General features: G+C 33.4%; 3 protein-coding genes and 1 long non-coding RNA gene across 8 annotated transcripts; all 4 read right to left on the bottom strand.

Annotated features, from left to right (window-relative positions):
- Positions 1-1,812: 1,812 nt before the first annotated feature.
- On the bottom strand, positions 1,813-4,545 carry LOC106438667 (aspartic proteinase CDR1-like). The gene has a single exon (XM_013879912.3). The coding sequence runs from the start codon at positions 3,967-3,969 to the stop codon at positions 2,782-2,784; it is 1,188 nt and encodes a 395-aa protein (XP_013735366.2). The 5' UTR covers positions 3,970-4,545; the 3' UTR covers positions 1,813-2,781.
- Positions 4,546-4,734: 189 nt separating this feature from the next.
- On the bottom strand, positions 4,735-6,213 carry LOC106438666. 2 transcript variants are annotated; one of them, XM_013879910.3, is made up of 3 exons: positions 5,952-6,213; positions 5,706-5,815; positions 4,735-5,378 (listed from the first exon to the last, which is right to left on the bottom strand). In XM_013879910.3, the coding sequence occupies exons 1-3, from the start codon at positions 6,093-6,095 to the stop codon at positions 4,868-4,870; spliced, it is 765 nt and encodes a 254-aa protein (XP_013735364.2). In that variant the 5' UTR covers positions 6,096-6,213; the 3' UTR covers positions 4,735-4,867. The 2 variants fall into 2 exon arrangements, with proteins under 2 accessions (XP_013735364.2, XP_013735365.2); XM_013879911.3 differs by having other exon boundaries at positions 4,735-5,383; positions 5,714-5,815.
- A 2,970-nt stretch (positions 6,214-9,183) lies between these two features.
- Positions 9,184-13,612, bottom strand: LOC106438668 (probable galacturonosyltransferase-like 6). 4 transcript variants are annotated; one of them, XM_048776110.1, is made up of 6 exons: positions 13,432-13,612; positions 13,188-13,333; positions 12,777-13,024; positions 11,027-12,592; positions 10,452-10,908; positions 9,184-9,493 (listed from the first exon to the last, which is right to left on the bottom strand). In XM_048776110.1, exons 4-5 carry the CDS (start codon positions 11,633-11,635, stop codon positions 10,459-10,461), a joined length of 1,059 nt encoding a protein of 352 aa, XP_048632067.1. In that variant the 5' UTR covers positions 11,636-12,592; positions 12,777-13,024; positions 13,188-13,333; positions 13,432-13,612; the 3' UTR covers positions 9,184-9,493; positions 10,452-10,458. The 4 variants fall into 4 exon arrangements, with proteins under 4 accessions (XP_048632067.1, XP_048632068.1, XP_048632069.1 ...); XM_048776111.1 differs by having other exon boundaries at positions 9,184-9,490; XM_048776112.1 differs by lacking the exon at positions 9,184-9,493 and adding an exon at positions 9,821-10,248.
- Positions 13,613-14,692: 1,080 nt separating this feature from the next.
- On the bottom strand, positions 14,693-15,846 carry LOC106351359. Its single transcript, XR_001271265.3, has 3 exons — positions 15,716-15,846; positions 15,120-15,273; positions 14,693-14,978 (listed from the first exon to the last, which is right to left on the bottom strand). It is a non-coding gene; the product is annotated as an uncharacterized LOC106351359 (long non-coding RNA).
- Positions 15,847-20,335: the final 4,489 nt, after the last annotated feature.

Genomic DNA, 20,335 nt, shown 5'->3' with positions numbered 1-20,335 from the left:
GCGAATAGACCAAGCCACGATCTGGTGGTGGTATTAATAATGTTCAAAAGCAGGATAGCCGATTTTTTTCTCAAACACAATTAACAAACTATTACTAGGCTATCATCTCAATTTTTCAAACACTGTATACTGTTTGAGAGGCAGTTTCGTTCACTCCATGCATGTTACTTTATGAATATACCAAATGCGTTCTTTTCAAATGACTTGTTATTAGAAAATATATCAATATTGTAATGGTACGTACGAGTAGTTACTCTTACAAAGCTGAGAAGACTACCGCCACGGTGTGATTGATAATTTGCTGCTCTGTAATGGAATATACTCTTAAGCATAGTCATCCCAAAGCTATAAACATCGGATTTCTCCAACATTGAATCGCCCCCGCTGATCCTTGGAGCCTTGTTGAACAATACGGTATATACTCTCAAGCATATCAACCCCAAAGCTATATACATCAGATGTCTCCAACATTGTATATGTCTAATACAATGTCGGATTTGTCCGATGTGTTTAGCTTCGGAGTTGATATGCTTGAGAGTATATTCTGTTTTGCTCAACAAGGCTCCAATAATCAGCAGGGGCTCTGATACCGTGCTGTAAGTTGCAAGAAATTGAAGGCTGTCTTCATCACTTTGTTGTTCACTTTTAGTTCAAGAATAAGGGAAAACGTTTTTAGACATAGAAAAGATGGGAGAAACTGATTTTTTCCCATACATTACACACAACATCCCAAGCACATATTTATACAAGAAAAAACAGCATAGTAATCTCTGTATTCTCCACTCGTTACCCATACTACTAGTTCTAGACTTTTAGACTAAAATATCAAGCAAACACAAGGACTTTTATGTTTTATCTTAACCAAGTCAACGGTAAGTTCTAGCAACTCCCTTCACTTGTTACATCTTCTCAGTTCCCTCGTTTTGTGCCTTTTGGTTTGAGAACAAATAGGCATCATTCAACTCTCCCTCTGCCCTGATGAACAAAGCATCTATCTCCATACCCTATGTGGTTTTAACCATCAACTATTGTCTCTCTGAGTCTGACCCTACTGAACAATGCCTCTATCTCCATACCCTATTTCTTCTAACCATCAACTGTCCCCTAGTGAAACATTATTACTCTGTTTCCTCAACTACTTTGGGTTTGGGATTGAAGTACATGGTCCACTTTCCTTGTTTGGTTTCTGGTAAATAATATTTGGCTTATGGTATTAGAAAGGGTGGTGTCTTTAAAATTCTGATTACAAAAATGATTTTTAAATGGTTATATAAGCAAGATCATAAATGGATCTCTGTAAGCTCGTCTTCTTATCGCTTTTGGATTTCTGTTCTAAGAGTGTCATGACGGCTTATCATCTCAACCACATCCACCAAACGACCAAAGCCTAACTAAACTAACTATGCAATGAGACAGACAAGAGAAGAAACTTTACTGAAACATCTTCCATGAGATTGAAGATGAAAGGATCCACAACCAAATGCACTGATAGAGATATGAGAGCTTTAATGGAGTGTTCTTCATTGCACTCCACAACGTATCTATAATGGGGATAAGAATAAAAAATCGTCTAGACAATAGTATTTCATCATCGTTCACATAGTCTCATGTCCAATGCTTTACAAGACTTACTCTTACCAGAGAATTCAGTATAAGACATATCTTCTTCCATAGACTTAAAGCACATCCTCTCTTCACCACCGTCAACATTGCTTGTCCCAGAAGTTGAAGCAATACCACAAGGCTGTGTTCTCATTTGAACAGACCTGAGAAGAGCCGTTCTTGTCAAGTCACTCGAATGGCAGATATCGCTAGGCTGTGGAGTAGTACTAGTAGTGCTCATGGAGGCAGGGAGTGTATGTGAATTTGAGGAATGGTGTGAGGTTGTTGAAGTAAGAGGTCTTTGGTATCGGTAAGGTGAAACAGGACTAGTAGGGCGGCTGTCGGGTTGGGATGAGCTAGTTCTTGTTATTGGGTCCTCGCAGAATTTATAGACTTCGTCAGAGTCTTCAGACATGGGAGAGTACTGTAGTGGCAAGTCATCCCTGCGTTACAACACATGAATGAACAATCATAAAACTTAAAACCAGGGCTTGTTGAGACTTGCTTCTTTGGCATTTTACAAACACACACACTTAAAGATCATTCAACTATTCAATATTTATAATTACACCAATTCCAAACACTTGATGAAAAGGTATAAATTACTGTCGTGATAATGAGCTTCGCATAATCAATTTCACACAATTTTGTAAAAATTCGGTTTAGACATTTGGACGGCGCAGAAATCTTAGACTTGGGTACGAATAACTTTTTTTGTTTTTGTTTTGAATGTTTTAATAATACACTATACCATCAAAAAATTAGGGGGTCAAGATCGATGTTTCACTGCATGTGCCCCTGTAAATGTGGGTCTAGTAGGTCTTGTGTGTGAATTTAAAATAAAGAAGAAGAAGAAGATAAGACTGAAGGAAAAACAAGCAGTTGGAGAAAATAGACTTTACGCGTTGGAGAAATTTGTAATCGTAAATCAATCGTAGTTAATCCAACCTCAATTCGAACAAGATTTTGCAACAGGTTGTGCATCTTCCTACATTATCAATGGATGAAGAGAGAGAAAAGTGATGCATGAGTTCTTGGAGGTAACGCATGGAGCTGTGTGTGTGTGTCTAAAAGGTTATTAATGATTTATTATGATTACGACTCAACAACTCATTCACATAAACAAATCCATCCTATGTGGTCTTTATTATTGAAAAATGACTCTCTTGTTTGTCTTGTCTAACTCCACAATGCAGAACACTTGGTGGGTTTAAAAGAAACCAATAGTGAAGACGGATCATAACCAACCCAAAAATTGTTTTGTGCTCTGTTACCAAAAACTGGTGTCCGGCTATCACATAAAATCATCAGACAAATGGTTTCTCCACTGATCATATACGTATTGTATTTATCCAAAACAAGATCCGCACCACCTTGGAAATGCATTGTGATCACTGGAAAAATATCCATGTTGTTCGTTTTGTAGCAAAGCCAGTTGTCTCCAGAATCTTCTTGATCCGCCTTCACAATGTTTTCCACTGCCTTCCTCACTTTGTTGTAGTAGGTCTTGCGCAAGAAGGTGTAAGTTGTTCCAGAGTCAATGATCATGTTCCCGTTTGAGGCGTGAAACGGTGTCCCCAGTGTCTCAATGCGAGTCTTCCCAACGCTGATCGCATCTAGGTTTAGGTAATACTGATTGGGATCCTCCTCCTTCTTAAACATATTGGCTGATATAGTCCCATCTCCTGACACAATAGCATTACCTCCAAAGTTGAGCTTACTAGTTCCCTCACCGGAAAAGCAGTAAGACATGAGACCTAGCATGTCATCCCCCATCTGAGAGACGAGTGACCAAGGTCCCCAGTTTAGACCAACAATGCCCGAAGCGCTTGTTTGAAACGTGACTGAGGCGTTGTGGGAACATCCAATAGTGGTTTTAGGCATTACATAGGAATAGCCTGAAGTTGATTGGATCGTGACAGTCTCGGTTGCATAGGTTCCTCTTGTATAGCTTTGGTCTGTGTAGTCTATCTCATACTGACAAGGACTGCCATCGCATATTTTCTCTTCGTAGGTCGAGGAATCTAAAGGGTTGAATGCTGGACCGCTTTGTTTAAAGCAGTTATGACAAGGCAAACAATCTGTCCAGATGACCTCGCTTCCTGTGTCTAAGATAGCTTCGATCTCAACAGGAGGAGTACCTATTTGTAATTTCATAAGATACACGGAGGTATCAAAGAGAGTATCCGCGTAAGGAGATCCGAGCTGAGTATTATAGATTCGAGAAGAAGATGAATTGAGGCGACGCTTGAATAAGTCGATGGTGAAACCACTGGGAGGTGATGATGAGACAGGGGCAGCAAAGAGAAAAGATGTAATGATTTGAATAGAGAGTGTCATGCCCATCAGTCTAATTGCAAGAGACATGGTGATCGAATAATATTTTTGGTTTTGAGACGAAATGCAACTTCCTTCATATACATATTTATATAAGTTTGGTCCTGTTATATAAGTTTGGTCCTGGTTGATTGCTACAATAATTTTAAATAATATTTTCTTAAAAAAAAATATCACAGTTAAAAATAACTAGAAATTGAATTTCTTGTTTTTAGTTAATAAAAAGTATGAACATTTGGTCAATTCATTCCTCATCAAAACTGGTACGAAAATCATTTCTTCACACATTTTTCATATATGCATAAGGAAAATAGAGGAATGGAGTGAGACACATAGTTAATAATTTGACTACAAAATCACGTAATTAGTATAAAATTTGAAGAATATTAAATCTATTCTTATCGTTGTTCCCTAATATATGGTCACCATTTGGAGTCAACTTGTTTTCAAATTTTAAAAATACACTTCCTTTTGAGAAAAAAATATTTTCTAAAACCCCTCATTAAAGCTAAATAATACTCTATGGTCCTAAAATTTCAATGTTATTCTGTTTCACATATACTAAGAAGAAATATTAAATCTGATTGATTACCAAAAAAAAAATTAAATCTGATTATAAATATACTCTTTTCTGGAATTAGCTATTTCCTTTAATTCTTAATTTTTTTGTCAATGCCAATAATTCTTAACTAATAATATTTTAAAAGTACAATTATTTTTGACTACTTTGGCATTGAAGCACATGGGTCCACTTTCCTTGTTTGGTTTCTGGTATATAATATTTGGCTTATGGTATAGAAAGGGTGGTGGTGTCCTATAAAATCTGATTACAAAAGTTGATTTTTAAATGGTTACATAAACAAGATCATAAATAAAATGTGGATAAGTAGATGAAATCGTCTTTTGAGATTGAGACAATAGTATTTCATCATCGTTCACATAGTCTCATGTCCAACGCTTTACAAGACTTGCTCTTACCAGAGACTTGAGTATAAGAGACATCTTCCCCTCTATTATCTTCTTCCATAGACTTAAAGCACATCCTCTCTTCACCACCGTCAACATTGCTTGTCCCAGAACTTGAAGCAATACCACAAGGCTGTGTTCTCATTTGAACAGACCTTAGTAGAGCGGTCCTTCTCAAGTCACTCGAATGGCAGATGTCGCTAGGCGATGAGGGAAACCTTCCTTCCGTGTCAGATCCTCTTTGGCGAGACTGTGGAGTTGCACTAGTACTCATGGAGGCAGGGCATGAATGTGAATTTGACAAATGGTGTGAGGTTGTTGAAGTAAGAGGTCTTTGGTATCGGTAAGGCGAAACAGGACTAGTAGGGCGGCTCTCGGGTTGGGATGAGCTAGTGCTTGTTATTGGGTCCTCGCAGAACCTGGCTTCATCCGAGTCTTCAGACATGGGAGAGTATTGTAACGGCAAGTCATCCCTGTGTTATCAACACACACATGATTGAAGCTCCTCATCAGAGATAGTTATTAAACTTGCTTCTTTGGCATTTTACAAAACACACACTTAAAAGATCATTCAACTATAGTCATGTTCGTTTGGTTGCCGCAGTTTTCGGCGTCGCCGTCAATGAAAATAGTTGTTGTTCGTTTCGTAGACGCCGACGCAGTTTTAATCGCAGACGCAGAATTTTTCGGCGATCGACAAGAGTTTATTAAAACAATTGACGCCGACGCAGCCGTCAACCAAACGAACAGCACTTATATAATATATATATACACAATCACATCTATCCACATAAACAGACCTGTGGTTGTTGTTGGGAGAAAGAAAGGTCTCAGAGCGAGAAGGAGAGTCTAACATGTTGACGGAGACTGAGTCTCCGACGGTTAGTCCGTTTAAACTGCAAGCCATTATCTACAACAAAGAAGATGATTAGCCAAGCCATTGCAATCGAAACCAGAATCAATACAATTAGCTAAAGAGATGGCAAACAATTGAATCAATTGAAGTACATAGGCAAACGATTAGAACGAGCGAGAAGCCAACAAACCTCGCTGAGATAACGTTTTTGGGAGCGGAGGTTATCGAGATAGACCTCATCGTCTTCCGGATCTCTTGTTCGTTTCCCGCTTGGCGAAGAAGACGACGCCGGCGATGATGCTGATATCGGCGTCGATCGCGATTCCGACGCCATGTTCAAACCCTAATCAAAGTTTACAGTGCATCAACGAATCTCTATAAAGCGGTTATGGATGTGATTGTGATCATTCACCAAATCTCATTTTACAATTACAAAAGTTGAAAATTAGTTTTTGAACAAATGAATCCAATTGTGAAGAAAAGGGAAATTATGTTAAAAGCCCACAAAAGAAATAACAATTGGATCACAAGATAGGCCCATATACTCCCGGTTCTATCTAGCCTCAGCGGGAGTATTTTGAAAATGAAAGTCTGTTTGCTAGTTATTTTTTTGGAGTTTGGTGATGTTCGTTGTAGGTTTTTTTTTTGGTTAAAAAAAAAGTTGTACGGTAGAATCTCTATGAATTAATATTCGATAAATTAATATTTTTTTACAAATTAATAAATTTTACCGGTTCCAACTGATTCAAAATTTGACACAAATCGATAAAATAATAAAATAATAATTTTTTTAGAATATTTTATGTAAATATATGGTTCCATTAAAATCATAAATTAATAATTCATCGTATTTGAATAGTTTCAAAAATATCCATGTCGTTGACCAAGATCCACTCGTCATCTCCGGATTGTAAGGGGAGAAAATAATGAGATAAGTTAAGATAAGTTAGAACGTCTATTTTATCTTTGTAAAAGGGGTTACAATATAATATCCAAATTGTTTTTGTATTTCAATTTTTGTATATCAAAAAATATAAAATATTCCATTTGATGGTATTGCTTTTTCTATTTTTGATTTATTATATAATTTTTAGTAATATTTTTCGATTATAAAGGCGATTATGTCTAGAACTGATCAATTAATTCAAAATAAAAACATTTTCATTATAGTTTATTTTGCCAGTTTCTTCGAAAATAATCATGTTCCCAAGTAAAGAGATTGATTTGGTTAATAATGTCTTATGTTTCCCTTGTAGATTTGTAGTCTCAGTTACAACATGGCCAGTATTCTCGGCATCAATGCACCAACCCCTTGCAAGATCCGATCGGCTTATGTTCCTCCTTTAGACTTGTAGTCTCGGTTATAACATGGCCAGGCCCGGCCTTACGGTGCCAAGCTGAGAAAAATAGAAGGGCCCTTATTCTTATCTATTCTATTAAAACAGCAGTGTGACCCATTGATAAAAGTAGGGTTCAACTAATTTAAAAAAAAAATTGATTATTTTATAACTGTATTATTTAATTAAATGAATAACCACGATCTGTTTCTCGCAAAGTTGATCGGTTACATTTCTCTCTACATAAAGCAGTTGTGTTTATGGAACTTGTGATCGGTCTTATTTCATAGGAGTAATAATACCTTCGGTCCTCCATGTCGGATGTAGTGTTCGATGGTGAATATGATTTGAGATGTGTTTAGAGATGAAAGAAGGAGGTAAACCTATGAGATGATGGCTGAATTGATTTGTTAAGGGATTTCTAAAGTAGTTTGTTGAGGATTTTGGCGATTTTGATGGATTAGCCTCAAAAACCTTAACCATTACAGTGAAATCGTCACTGGTGGTGCTGCGACGGAAACAAGAACCAGATGGCATATGTTCATCGGCTTATCTTCTTTACTTTCACGTGTAAGTATAACACACGTGTTTTTAAAAACTTATGTTTATCTTTTTGTTGTGCAAATTAGGGATGGGTTAATGGGTTTGCTTTGCTGTAAAACTTAAAGACATGAGCTTCAAAAACAAATCTATTTGTAGACTTTTACTAATTTGGACTTTAATGCAATGGCCGACCAAATTACTATTATTAATACATTTATATAAATTTTGATAATATGAGAATTGAGAACGACCATGTTACTAACATTAGAAATAAATTCAGACAATATTACTAGAGTTTTTATAAATATAGAAATATACCAAAATTTTTCAAAATATGATATTTATAATTTTAAAAATAATAAAAATGCAAACTTATAATAAGTTGTTAAAAACGAAAATAAACTAATAATACATTTTTATTAATAAAAAAAAATTTGAAAATATTTTTCGTTTTTAAATAATATAATTATTTTTTCAAAATCTGTAAAGTCACAAATTTATTCAATTTTATGTCAATTTTAGTTTAATAAAATAGACGTAATATTAAAAATATATAAAAATTAATCAATTTTTTAAAGATATACTATCAGATTTTCGGGATTTTATCGGATCAATCGGCGTCCAACTACGGGTTAACATGGGAATTTTGAATTTCTACAAAATTTTATCAGATTTTTAATAAACAGATTTTTCAGTAATATGAACTAGATTATATACGGATCACTCGATTTATCTGTTCAATCATAGCTCTAGGTCTATTAAATTAGGATCATGACCGATTTTTAGTTTTAATTTTTTTTTGAGAAATTGAATTTTTATATTTGTGTTTTTATAATCTATTAAAACAAAATCATAACTTATTGATAAATGTTATGTCCAATTATGTATTTTCTTTATTTTAGGGACTTTATTATTCTCTTTGATTTTATTGAAAATTAACATGTTTATTATAATTACAAATAAAAACACAATTATAAAAATTAAATTTTCAAAATAAATTTTAAAACAAAAAATGTGTCTGCGTCTGAAAGGGCGGATCACAATCTATTGCACAAATTTATAGTTTAACAATTTAATAAATTTCTTACAATTATCAAAATACTTTACTAATCATTTTTTTAAAAATATTACGCAATTATGATCACAGATAAAAATACAAATATGATTACAAAAAAATACGTATATGATACAAGGAAAGACACAAGTACATACTTATAAAACTTGATTTATTTAATATACTTACAAAAATTATCTATTCTATTAAATTCATATCATACAAAAATATGACATATAAATTATATTAGGCAATAATTTTAAAAGCAAAAAATATACCCGCCCTCGAGTTTTTGTTTAAAGGAAAAGAGTAATAAAAAAATTTATTTTAGACAGTTTATGTTTTCGGACCGACATTAATAGAGGAACATGCCATGTTGAAACTGAGACTACTGGGGAACATAAGCCATTAACTTAATCAGTCTCTCTATTTGGGTACATGGTTCTTTTTCAGTGAGGGAACACTATACAAGTAGTATCTGCACAACATACCAAAAACCTATTTTATAAAAAACATTATTGATAAAACACAACGAAATATCATCCACATGAATAACCTAACTCTGTTTTCTTCTCACCAACAAAAATGATCCGACAAGCCGGTAAAGCACTCGTTAAAATAAAGTTCCCACATCTCAATTGTGTCTCCGGTTTCGCTTAAACCAAATCTATTTTACCCGGGAAGGGTGTTCATCTTCTACAAACAAAAAGCAACTTTGATTTTCTTCCAAACCGAACCGGTCAAGATCGATGAAACATCCTCTACTCTCCAGTCTCCTCGTATAGCACCAAATGGCTGCTTTAAAACAATCAAAAAGTTAATTTATATTCCTTTTTAGAAGTTAATTTTTTTTCTTAAAACAATACATAATGATCAGAATCAGCCCACATGTTATTAGGATATAACAAGCTGGCTCAAGCCAACCAGTGGTTGGGTTCTAAGAGCCATTTTCACTTACAAATTTACAATTTGGTCCGAAAAGAATCGGTACCCTTTGCTTTTCAACATTTTTATAAAGAACAAAAGAGAACGTGGGGTCAGACATATTTTTAGATGGCAACACAAGATCAAAGAGATCAACTCTTGAACTCTAATAAGTAGCTGCGTTAATAGCGACGGTCAAGAAAAAGTTGATCACACGTCTATTTATTTAACTTTTCTCTTAATCTTAGTACTCTGATTTATCTAATTAGTAGCTAAACACACTCCTCTTAAACAAAGATATGACACTAACAAAGCACAAAATATCTCTATCAGAAGCTTAAGTCCTTAAATCGCCAAACAGTCATCTCTCATTTAAATGCACCATATGATATTGCAGAAAAAAAGACAATTTTAAACAATAAAGCTCAATATAAGTGGGATGACTTTTCCTTTTGGTCTGATGAACATTCATCAGACAGAGCCACTCATCTGCCATTTGATGAAGACAACCTACATAGTGGCACCACTGTGCATACATCCACCGACAGAAGAACCACTGGTATATTATCAATTAAAAAAACAAGAGACGCTTTAATCTTGCAATCAATCTATAGCTTCCCTGCAAGATTCTATGATGCCATAGCCACAAAAGCATTAAGCTTCACAAGTGTTCAAAATCAAACGAGCAAAAGACAACCACACACTGTCAAAATGAGTCTAGCATTTAGAGTCAGTGATTAGTGGTTCAACTACTGATGTACAAACAAACATTAAACAAGTATATTAATTAAACTGAAAAAAAAAAGAACAGAGTTTATGTTAAGAATATTACCAGCTGGTCAATGTGTGTGTAGATACAAGTCGTAAGGCGTCCATAGAGCATCTAACGGACAAGGCCGTTTCGAGTCAAGCCTTAACCACGGCTTCCCACTACCAGACCAATGAAGCAAACTCACCGGACCAGGATGCAAATCCCGACAACTCCCTCTAACATTGTCCCCACCAAGCCCATGCTGGTTCCACCTATGCGAAATCGGCGCCACGTGTCCGGCGAAAACAAGCAGAAACGGCGGAAGCGATCCCAGCTCGTAGATCCTCTCCGATCTCTGAACCTCCATCCACTTCTCGATCCGTCTAGTGTACGCACCACGTCTCCACTTCTTCAAATCAATCACCATCACTCCCGTGTTGAAGTAACAAGCCCTCCTCCTCCCTCGAAACGTACCCGAGAATCTCTCCTCGGCCCAGAACCCTCCGGTGAAGTACTTAGTGAAATTCGCGTGGCAATACTGTAAGAACGTTGAATGCATTTTACAAAAAAAAAAAAAAAAAAATACTGTTAAGAACGCAAATTCTTATAATAATAATTATAAAGTATTTAATAATAAATTGATGAATATAAAATACCTCTGGAGCTCCGATTACCCTCGAACCCAAACCCGTTTTCCAGAGCTTCACGATGTCGTCGACCACCACAAGATCCGAGTCCAAGTATATGACCCGGTTAACACACCCCTCGAGAAGCTCCGCGAGGTAGTTTCTAGCGTAGTTCAAAGGCTGCTCGAGTGCCTGTCTCACGGAGGATGAGATCAAGCCGCGGACCGTCTCAGGGGCAAAATAGTAAACGTTGAATTTTAGTTCTTGAAACGTCGATCTCACGAGAGACTCCAGGTTTGTCTCGGAGGAGACGATGAAGTGGAAGAAGACGCTCTCGGGGCATAAGGAGTGTTGGAGGATTGAATTGACGGCTGCGATTGAGCCGCGGAGGTAAGTTACGTCGAGTGTGATCGCCACGTGGACTAAGAAGGGGTTGCAGACGTTGGAGTCTGCGGCGGAGGAGAGGAGACATTCGTCGGCGGCGTTGCGAAAGGGCGGGGAGTTTCTGAAGGACGAGATTAAGCTACGATCGGAGGACCGGATCGCCGCCGCGGGAGGGAAGGATTGTAGCGACGGAGATAAGACGATCACCGCCATCGCGGCGGAGAAGAATGCAGAGAGTCTCGTGATCCAAAGCATTTCTGGAAAACGGTAATTGGCGAAACGCAAACGCGATTATTCAATGCGGGAACTCTAGAATCTATTCTGAGAAACAACGACAATAGATATTTTTTTTGCTTGGAGAAGAAGCGTCCATGAGACACAGGAACAAGGCGGAGAGGTGCAGGATAAGAAAGACGGAGAGGCGTAGGATAAGAAATGAGAGAAGCACCGTGCGCTGCACAGTACACTCAAAACCTTCCGTTTCTCTCCTCTGCTAGGAGCTCTCGCAGCAGGTGGAACCAGCGGGTGAGAAGTTAATGCAATGTTTTTTATTATTTATTTGTGTTTTTGCATGACTATTTGTAATAAAGGCTTTGTTATTTATTGTTTATCTCAAGTGGGATATTTTTAAGAGATCTTAAATTTGTGTAATAACTAATAAGTGTAAGAGCATCATTATCCTAGAGACCCTAAATGGGTCTCTTATTTTTTTTAAATATTTTTTAATTGCAAAAGTGAATTAAGAAACTGGATTAAAAGACTCAAAAATTTACATTCTCCATTGCAAGTCTCTTATTTAAAGGTTCTTAAAAAAACATACAAGTTTTGAATGTATTCAAAAACAAGAAACGATATGAAGTGTAGCTTTGAACGTGATGATATCAAAGGTGTAATATAATGAAATGATTTAACAAATGTGAATAAGGTCTTACAAAGCGTTTTATTCAGTTATGGCAATTCAAGTTCAAATTTAATTTTATCTCGTTGCTAGGCTGAACGTGCGAATCATATGTTGCCGTAGGTACTACAGTCGATTACCATTCACTTTCTAAACAAAAGTTCAAGCATTCAATAAACTTGAAACTGATTCAACTACCTTGCCACAGACATGGAGCTGAAACCATCAGAAGCTGCCTCTGCAATGGGTTGAACTCTCTGTAACAATAACGCCACCGTCTTTGTCTGCTTCGGGCAGAGGAGGAGACACATCTTCTGCAATTGGACAAATCAGTCAATAGCACGAAACTTTCAGTGAAGTACAAAGCAGAGAATGTCTGTATCTTATCAAGCAATGAAACCTAAACTCTTTAACCTTTGACCAAACAATTTCAAATCTTAGCAGTCTAGAGAAGAAATCAATTCGAATAAAGAAAAGTAATAGGAGAGTATAACGCACCAACTTCTGTCCACTCATCAATCTTCGCCACTTCGTGATGAGACAAAGCAGGCATGCATCTCCTGTCCACAATCTCAAGTATCTTCTCTGTTCTCCCCAGATGCATCGCAGCTTCTCTCACTTCCACCGCCGTCACCAAACACTTCATTCCAATCACCTGCGCCGCGTTGCAAAAGCATCCCGCTACTATGTCCGACTCCATTCTCTCCACATTTTTCAACAGAGCCTCCTCCTCTGTTCCAACATCTCTGAAATAACCAAAGCCAAAAAAACACCAAAACTCAGACTGATTGAGATTCCAATCTAACAAGAAACGATTCAGATTCGGAAAAGTCACGAAATCAAATCAATATAGTGGAGTATTCAAACACGAAATCTACTAGATTGATTGCTATTTGAAAAACAACTCACCTGCGCCCATAAGTTCGTCCAACAGAGCTCGTTGAGCATCCATGGCGGATTACGAAGAAATCGAATTGAATCCAGAGGAAGAATTAGGGTTTCGTTCACTTCCCACAACTCACTCGGATGTCCATACAAACACAAATTCTCCTTCTCTACACAAACAAACAAACAAAAAAATCAAATTTCCCAAACAAAAAAGGCCAAAACATTCTTGTCCTGGATCGCAGAGGAAAGGAGATGAAGAGATTACACCGGAAAAGTCCTACTCCTGCCATGGCTTCTTCTTCTTTCTTCCTTCTTCGCGATAGAGAGAGCAAGAAGAGACCGTCTCTTCTTTTGCTTGATTAAGAGACGTAGTTTGAGATAATTGCTATTTTTCTTTTTCTTTTAATTCTGAAAACACTAAGAGACGGGCTTAAAAGACCCCGATAATGATGCTCTAACGATTGCAGAGGAAGAAAACCAGCTGTCATTGTCCGTCTTCTGTTCTAATTTTTGCTATTACTACATCTGAATATTTAAAAAACGCCATAATTTATTTTACTATTTCTTGAATATACTGTTTGTACAAGAAAGGAAGATAAATGTTTTTTATGTATTACTAGATCCTTTTTCCGCGCTACGCGCGGATTATATATTTAAATTTGTTACATTTATCATTTTTATTTGTATGTGAGTTTTTGTATATTAAATTATATATAACTAATTTTTTAAATTTGATTTTTTTTTTAATTTTTGTTTTGAATTAAGTATTTCTATTATATGTAACACAATTGACTAACAAAATATGAAGAATCAAGTTCGAGATTTTAGAGTTATGTAAAAAAAATATAATTATGTATAGAGCATAAATTATCTTAGTTTAAAAGATCGGAATCTCATCTCGAATAAATAGCCTTAAATATTTTTTTATTTAATTTTTAATTACAATGTGATCTATTTTGATTGGATATGTCTTTTAAAATAAATTTTGGTTTTGTTATATTATTGAATCATTTTTTAACTTAATTTTGATTCATTTTTGTTTGTTTGATGTTTTGATGTATATTAGTAATTACTACGCTGGTTATTGTGAATTTTATGTGCAGTCTATGTAACCTAAAAAATATGAGTTGCATAACTAAAATTAGAAATTTGACTGTGCTTATTGTCTTGTAATTTACAGTTGCATGTTTATGTTTGTGCTGTTGAGCTTGTAGTAGTTTCATATATTTAAAGTTTGTAATTAGTTTAGGAAACCTGAGTTAGTTAAAGGTGGTGATGTGTTTATGTTGGAAACCAAAATAAGCCAATAATTGGTCCTGATTCCTCTTTCTTTGGGGTGTTACATGAGTCAAACTGTTTAAAAGTGGGTATGTGTCACAACATGTGATACAATATAGAGAATATAAACCAACATCAATCGTCCAGTGTGTAGACAGGAAAAAAGTAGACACTTGTTGCATAGAAACTAAGCTACATGTGTTTTAGGGTAGAGAACTTGAATATTCAATTTGTTACCGATGGTTAAATTATGCAAAAGGTGATCTATAATCCACATAATTAGTGGAGTTGCAGGGGAAATGCATATTATTCCTGTCTCATAATCTGACTACAAAGCATGGATATATATCCTCGTTACAATATAAACTAATATCCTCGTTTCCCTATTTTCGAACTGGACTCCATGACTTCTTTAATCTTGAGCTCAATATTGAGTGTGCGCTATGCAAGAAAAAGCAACTTTGATGCTACTCAATTGATTAAGTGAAGCATGTTAATGTACTCCACTTCGCATCTATAGCTTAACATAAGAACCTACATTTACGATCACATCCTTGATGAGCATAATATTGAACGATATACTTAGGCCAGCAACTTTGGAAGAAGCATGCCAATAAAATGATATTATTAGATGAAAAATTAGAAAAAAAACTGAGACGAATAGCTGATGATGACCTATGTATTCCACTTCAAGATCCAACTTGATTGTGTCCCTCCGCTTGAGACTTGTTTCTCTCTTATTCTCATACTTCAGTATCATTTTCTCTGAACAGGCACTAAATATTTTGACCATAGCCTCTAGATACAATGTAGGGAATCATAAGTTTAGCTGCAACACAGATTAAAAAAAGAAATAAATCTTTAATGCCATAAGCACTGCAATATCTAAAACGCATAGATATTACAAACCTACTTTATCTCTTCTTCTTAACTTCCACTAATGTAGGTCTACTAATATCTATGCGTTTAAGTTAGATAACTAAAAGTTAGATAATCGGCTCTAAGATCTCAGCAAGAACTCCCTAGAGAAACACAAAGGAAGTTACTTAATAAGTACCAAAAAAAGCAAAAACGAAATAGTTCCTCCATCAATTGAAAACCATATTAACTTGTCATAAGAAAGTGTTCTCGAAGGACATGCCTTGCAGCAATCAGATCTGAGATAACAACAAAATCATTTCGACCAAACAGGTTTATACAATCCTTCATGCTTTAGATGAAAAATATCACGGAAGCAAACAAAATTGGTAGCTTCAAATAAACGAACACACCTCCTAATGTGTTTGAATTTAGAGTGGTGGAGAAGACGAAGTGGTAGAGGAAAAGAGCCTCGTGACTTACGCCTCGTAGCGTGTTAGGTTTCTAGGTTTAGTTAAATAAAAAATAAAGCCCAAACCTAAACCAAATGAAGTCCACACCCCCTAAGTCCACTCTAAACAAATTTTAAGCCCAGATCCGAAATGAAATGTTCCTATTGGTCGAATATATATGGTGACGTGGCAGCCTAAAAACTCAGGATATATTGCTTTTAGTATTGTGATATTATACTCCTTCCGTTTCATATTAGTTGTAGTTTTAAAGTTAAAATTTTATTTTATTTTAAGTGTCAATCTATATTTTCAATGCAAAATTTATCAACAATATTTTCTATTTTATTTTTCTATTAGTTGGAATATGGTTAAATATATAAGTAATCATGTTTTTCTTTTGAAATATGCAAAATTAAATATTTTTTTAGTCAGTATGCATCACTCTAAAACGACAAATAAAGTGAAACGGATGGAGTATCAAAATTTTAAAATAAAAAGAACATTTAAAGTTGTTAATGGAATCTCAATTACAACCTTACAAATGGTAGTTCGTTTTTTTGTTTATAGATACCCCCTCCATTTAAGTTTAAGTAATGATGTATACTAAAATTTTCGTTTCAAAATAAATATCATTTTATAATTTAAATTAATAATTTATTGATTTTTATTTCAGTTTTTTCTTTTATTGGTTAAAATATATTAAATATATTAATAATGATGTTTTTATTTTGGAAATATGTAAAATTAAATATTTTATTAATCTATGTGCTTAATTCTAAAATGATAATTAAAACTAAACAGATAGAGTAGTACATAGTTATGTTTTGCTTTCTTTGTGGAACATTTATGTTATGTTTTTGTTTTTGCATGCAAATTATTACAAAACTAGGATAAGACCCGCGCCTTGCACGGGATTAAGTTATTATTTTTATTATATTTTGGAGAATGAAACAATAGTTTGGCTTCATTTGGATTACGGGTGTTCAATCCGGATATCGGGTTGGTTTCGGTTCGGTTCGGTTTTTTCGGTATTTGGTTAGTAAAATATAACTACTATTCTAAATCCATATTTATTTTGACTTTAGTCTTTCACATACTTTTGAAAGATTTCAACTGGATGACTAAATTGATCAGCCAATCTTGTTGCTTTAAATCATTTGTGTTTATATATATATATATATATATTATTTAGTTTGAATATTTATTAAATAAAAATTCATATGCGTTATATTTTATGATCATTTGTAACTTATTATAACAAAAAAATAATCTATTGATCACAAAATTTTCAGAGTGAGAATATTCAAATTTCTAATAATATATAGACGTTTTGAAAAATTCAAATATAACATATAAGAAAAAATATAAATATTTTTATTATATATTTAATGTGATTTTTTAATATCTTTTAATAATATAAAATTAAAAAAAAGAACTAAGATACCAAAATTGTTATCAAATATTTATTATTCATAATAATTAATTTTCATATATACGTTAATCATATTAGGTAATTTCGTAGCTTCTAATTAAGGAAAGTGCAAAAAAAAGTTTGGTAGATTATTTATCAATTCGATAGTTAGTTTAATAAAAAATATTATGTAAGTCAAGATGGACCAACCTATTTTTCTAAGAATAGTATATTTTATATAGTCATTTATTAAATGAGAATTTATAATCATACAGTTCTATGATCATTCATATCATTTTATAACTGAATATTTAAATCATCGATAACAAAATTTTCAATGTGAAATCTTTAATAAGTTTATAATTTATAAATGTTTTTGAAAATTCATTGAAAGCTTTAATATTAAAATATTTATGTAATCTTATGGTATATAGTATAATCTATATATATATATATGTTTTATTATTAAATGATATTTTTTACTCATATGGTTTTAAAATAATGTGTATCTTCTTATAATATTAAATAAAAGTTCATATTAATAGAATTTTATGATCATTTGTAACTTATTATGATAAAAAAAATAATCTATTGATCACAAAATTTTCAGAGTGGGGATCTTCAAATTTCTAATAATTTATAGATGTTTTGAAAAATTCAAAATATAACATATAAGAAAAATTTTAAATGTTTTTATTATATATTTAATGTGATTTTTAAATATATTTTAATAATATAAAATTAAAAAAAGAACTAAGATACAAAAATTGTTATCAAATATTTATTATTCATTATAATTAATTTTCACATATACGTTAATCATATTAGGTAATTTTGTGGCTTTTATTTAAGGAAAATGCAAAACATTTTTTGGTACGTTATTTATCAATTCGATAGTTAGTTTAATAAAAAGTGTAATATAAGTTAAGATGGACCAACCTATTTTTCTAGGAATAGTATATTTTGTATAGTTATTTATTAAATAAGAATTTATAATCATACGGTTCTATGATCGTTCATATCGTTTTATAACAAAATATTTAAATCATCGATAACAAAATTTTCAATCTGAAATCTTTAATAAGTTTATAATTTATAAATGTTCTTGAAAATTCATTGAAAGTTTTAATATTAAAATATTTATGTAATCTTATGGTATATAGTGTTTAATATATATATATATATATATATTTTATTATTAAACGATATTTTTTACTCATATGGTTTTAAAATCATGTGTATTTTCTTATAATAAAAATGTTAAACCATTGATCATTAATTTTTAACATAATAATTTTAATAGTTATAGTCATTTATTGTCGTTTTTAAAAATTCAAAATATAACATATACGAAAAAATCTAAATTTTATTTTTATAGCTAATTTGATTGTTTAATTTATTTTAATAATATAAAATTAAACAAAAAATGATGGAGGAGATATACATTGTTATCAAATCTTTATTATTAAAATCATTAATTGTCATATATATATTTGTCATTTATGGTAATTCCGTAGGTTTTATTTAAGGAAAGAAAATATCATATCATATCATTATATCATATAGTTTGACCAACTTATGTATCTAACAACATATAAAAATCGAATGTGGACCTACTTATTTTTCAATTGAATGTAATTGACTACCTAATTGAGTGCCACCTATGCATTGGGGCCTCTTTTAATTAATACAAAATTGAGGTTACATCTTTTCAAATGTTCCTCAATTAATATATAAGGGATGACTTTGTCGTTTTGTTAACGGCCTGATTTCACAATTACATAATTATATCAAATTATATTCACTAATTTCACAATTAATTCATTAATAATACGTACTAGTTATGTTTATAATAAAAATAAAGCACTTTAATTTTTTTGTACCGTACAAAAAAACTTCAATTATCTCACTTCTTTTCAGTGTGGACCCCTTTTATCTATGTTAATACTTAATACTCGTCGTTTAATCTGACACAAGCGACACGACCAATGCGATTCTTAAATTTTCCTTTGCTATGTAAAATCTAACACGTACATTAAGTAGAGAAGCTTTTAAGGCTTCGAATGGTAACCGTCGTCCCGCCCCGCACCGCAGTTAACAGTAACAAAAATCTCTACATATACTATATATCTATACATTTTTATAACTGTTAAAACCGCACCGCAGTTGAACCGCTTGTCCCGCACCGCTCAAACCGCAGTCACCATTCAGAACCTAAGTTTTTATGAAAACCACTCCATGTCAAATCCAACGAAGTAAAAGGAATCAAGAAATATTTACTCCTTCCGTTTTTTAATATAAGTCGTTTTACAGCTATACACGTAGATTAAGAAAACCATTAATTTCTTATATTTTCTAAACAAAAACATCATTAATTATTTACCTAACCACAATTCAACCAATAGAAAAATATAAGATATATTACCATTGGTCATACAACATTAATTATTAATAAATTTTACATAGAAAACCGAAAACGACATATAATTTGGCACAAAAAAATTTCTCTAAAACGACTTATAATAAAAAACGGAGGGAGTATTATTAAATGAAAATAAAGAGCAACAGGTCTCCAAAGAAAAACAACAATGCGGTTCGATTTTGTGATTATTTCATATTTTATGAATTATTGTTTTTACCTTTAAATATGTTTTGTTTGTCTTTAAAGAACATGGCAACAATCCGTACGGTCTAGCGCTTCAGAGCCACATAGGCCCATTATAATTCAGACCAAGCTGGCCTCCACAACCATCACTCGGGTCCTGACTCGGATTCTCACTCAGTTCCTGTCTCGTGGGGCCCAAAACTCAACCGGAACCAGACTCATTTTCTTTTCATTCAAGAAATGAGATTAAGACGGAACATATGATCAAGTTTTGATCCATATCCAGAAGAATTATTAAAGTGTGCTATGATAAAAGCTTGAGATCAGTTCTTTTATACAACTAACCTGTGAATCAGTGAATGTTTTATCATAAATGTAATCTTCTAATTACCTAACTAACCTGTGAATCAGTGAATGTTACACGAGGTTTGACGGTGATACGATTAGTCTCATTCTCGTCGTTGGTAATTGTTGCCGATCATTTACCACAAGTCCATAACAAAACGGACAAGAGCGATCTATTCATAATTAATTACTCTTAAGTTTGTAAGTTATCACATCTCGG

Source organism: Brassica napus, chromosome A3 (genome assembly GCF_020379485.1).
Source record: "Brassica napus cultivar Da-Ae chromosome A3, Da-Ae, whole genome shotgun sequence".
In the NCBI taxonomy this organism is placed as follows: domain Eukaryota; kingdom Viridiplantae; phylum Streptophyta; class Magnoliopsida; order Brassicales; family Brassicaceae; genus Brassica; species Brassica napus.
The sequence above is the reverse complement of the archived record's forward strand: the minus strand, read 5'-3'. Positions and strand labels throughout refer to the sequence as shown.

What these genes read in the sequence shown, in the direction of transcription:
- LOC106438666 (XM_013879910.3), bottom strand. Translation starts at nt 6,095, where the DNA reads ATGGCGTCGGAATCGCGATCGACGCCGATATCAGCATCATCGCCGGCG. An exon ending in AAAAACGTTATCTCAGCGAG is followed by an intron (nt 5,816 to 5,951) that starts GTTTGTTGGCTT and finishes TCTTTGTTGTAG; the next exon opens with ATAATGGCTTGCAGTTTAAA. An exon ending in TCTCCCAACAACAACCACAG is followed by an intron (nt 5,379 to 5,705) that starts GTCTGTTTATGT and finishes TTGATAACACAG; the next exon opens with GGATGACTTGCCGTTACAAT.
- LOC106438668 (XM_048776110.1), bottom strand. Translation starts at nt 11,635, where the DNA reads ATGCTTTGGATCACGAGACTCTCTGCATTCTTCTCCGCCGCGATGGCG. An exon ending in GGGTAATCGGAGCTCCAGAG is followed by an intron (nt 10,909 to 11,026) that starts GTATTTTATATT and finishes ACGTTCTTACAG; the next exon opens with TATTGCCACGCGAATTTCAC.
- LOC106438667 (XM_013879912.3), bottom strand. Translation starts at nt 3,969, where the DNA reads ATGTCTCTTGCAATTAGACTGATGGGCATGACACTCTCTATTCAAATC.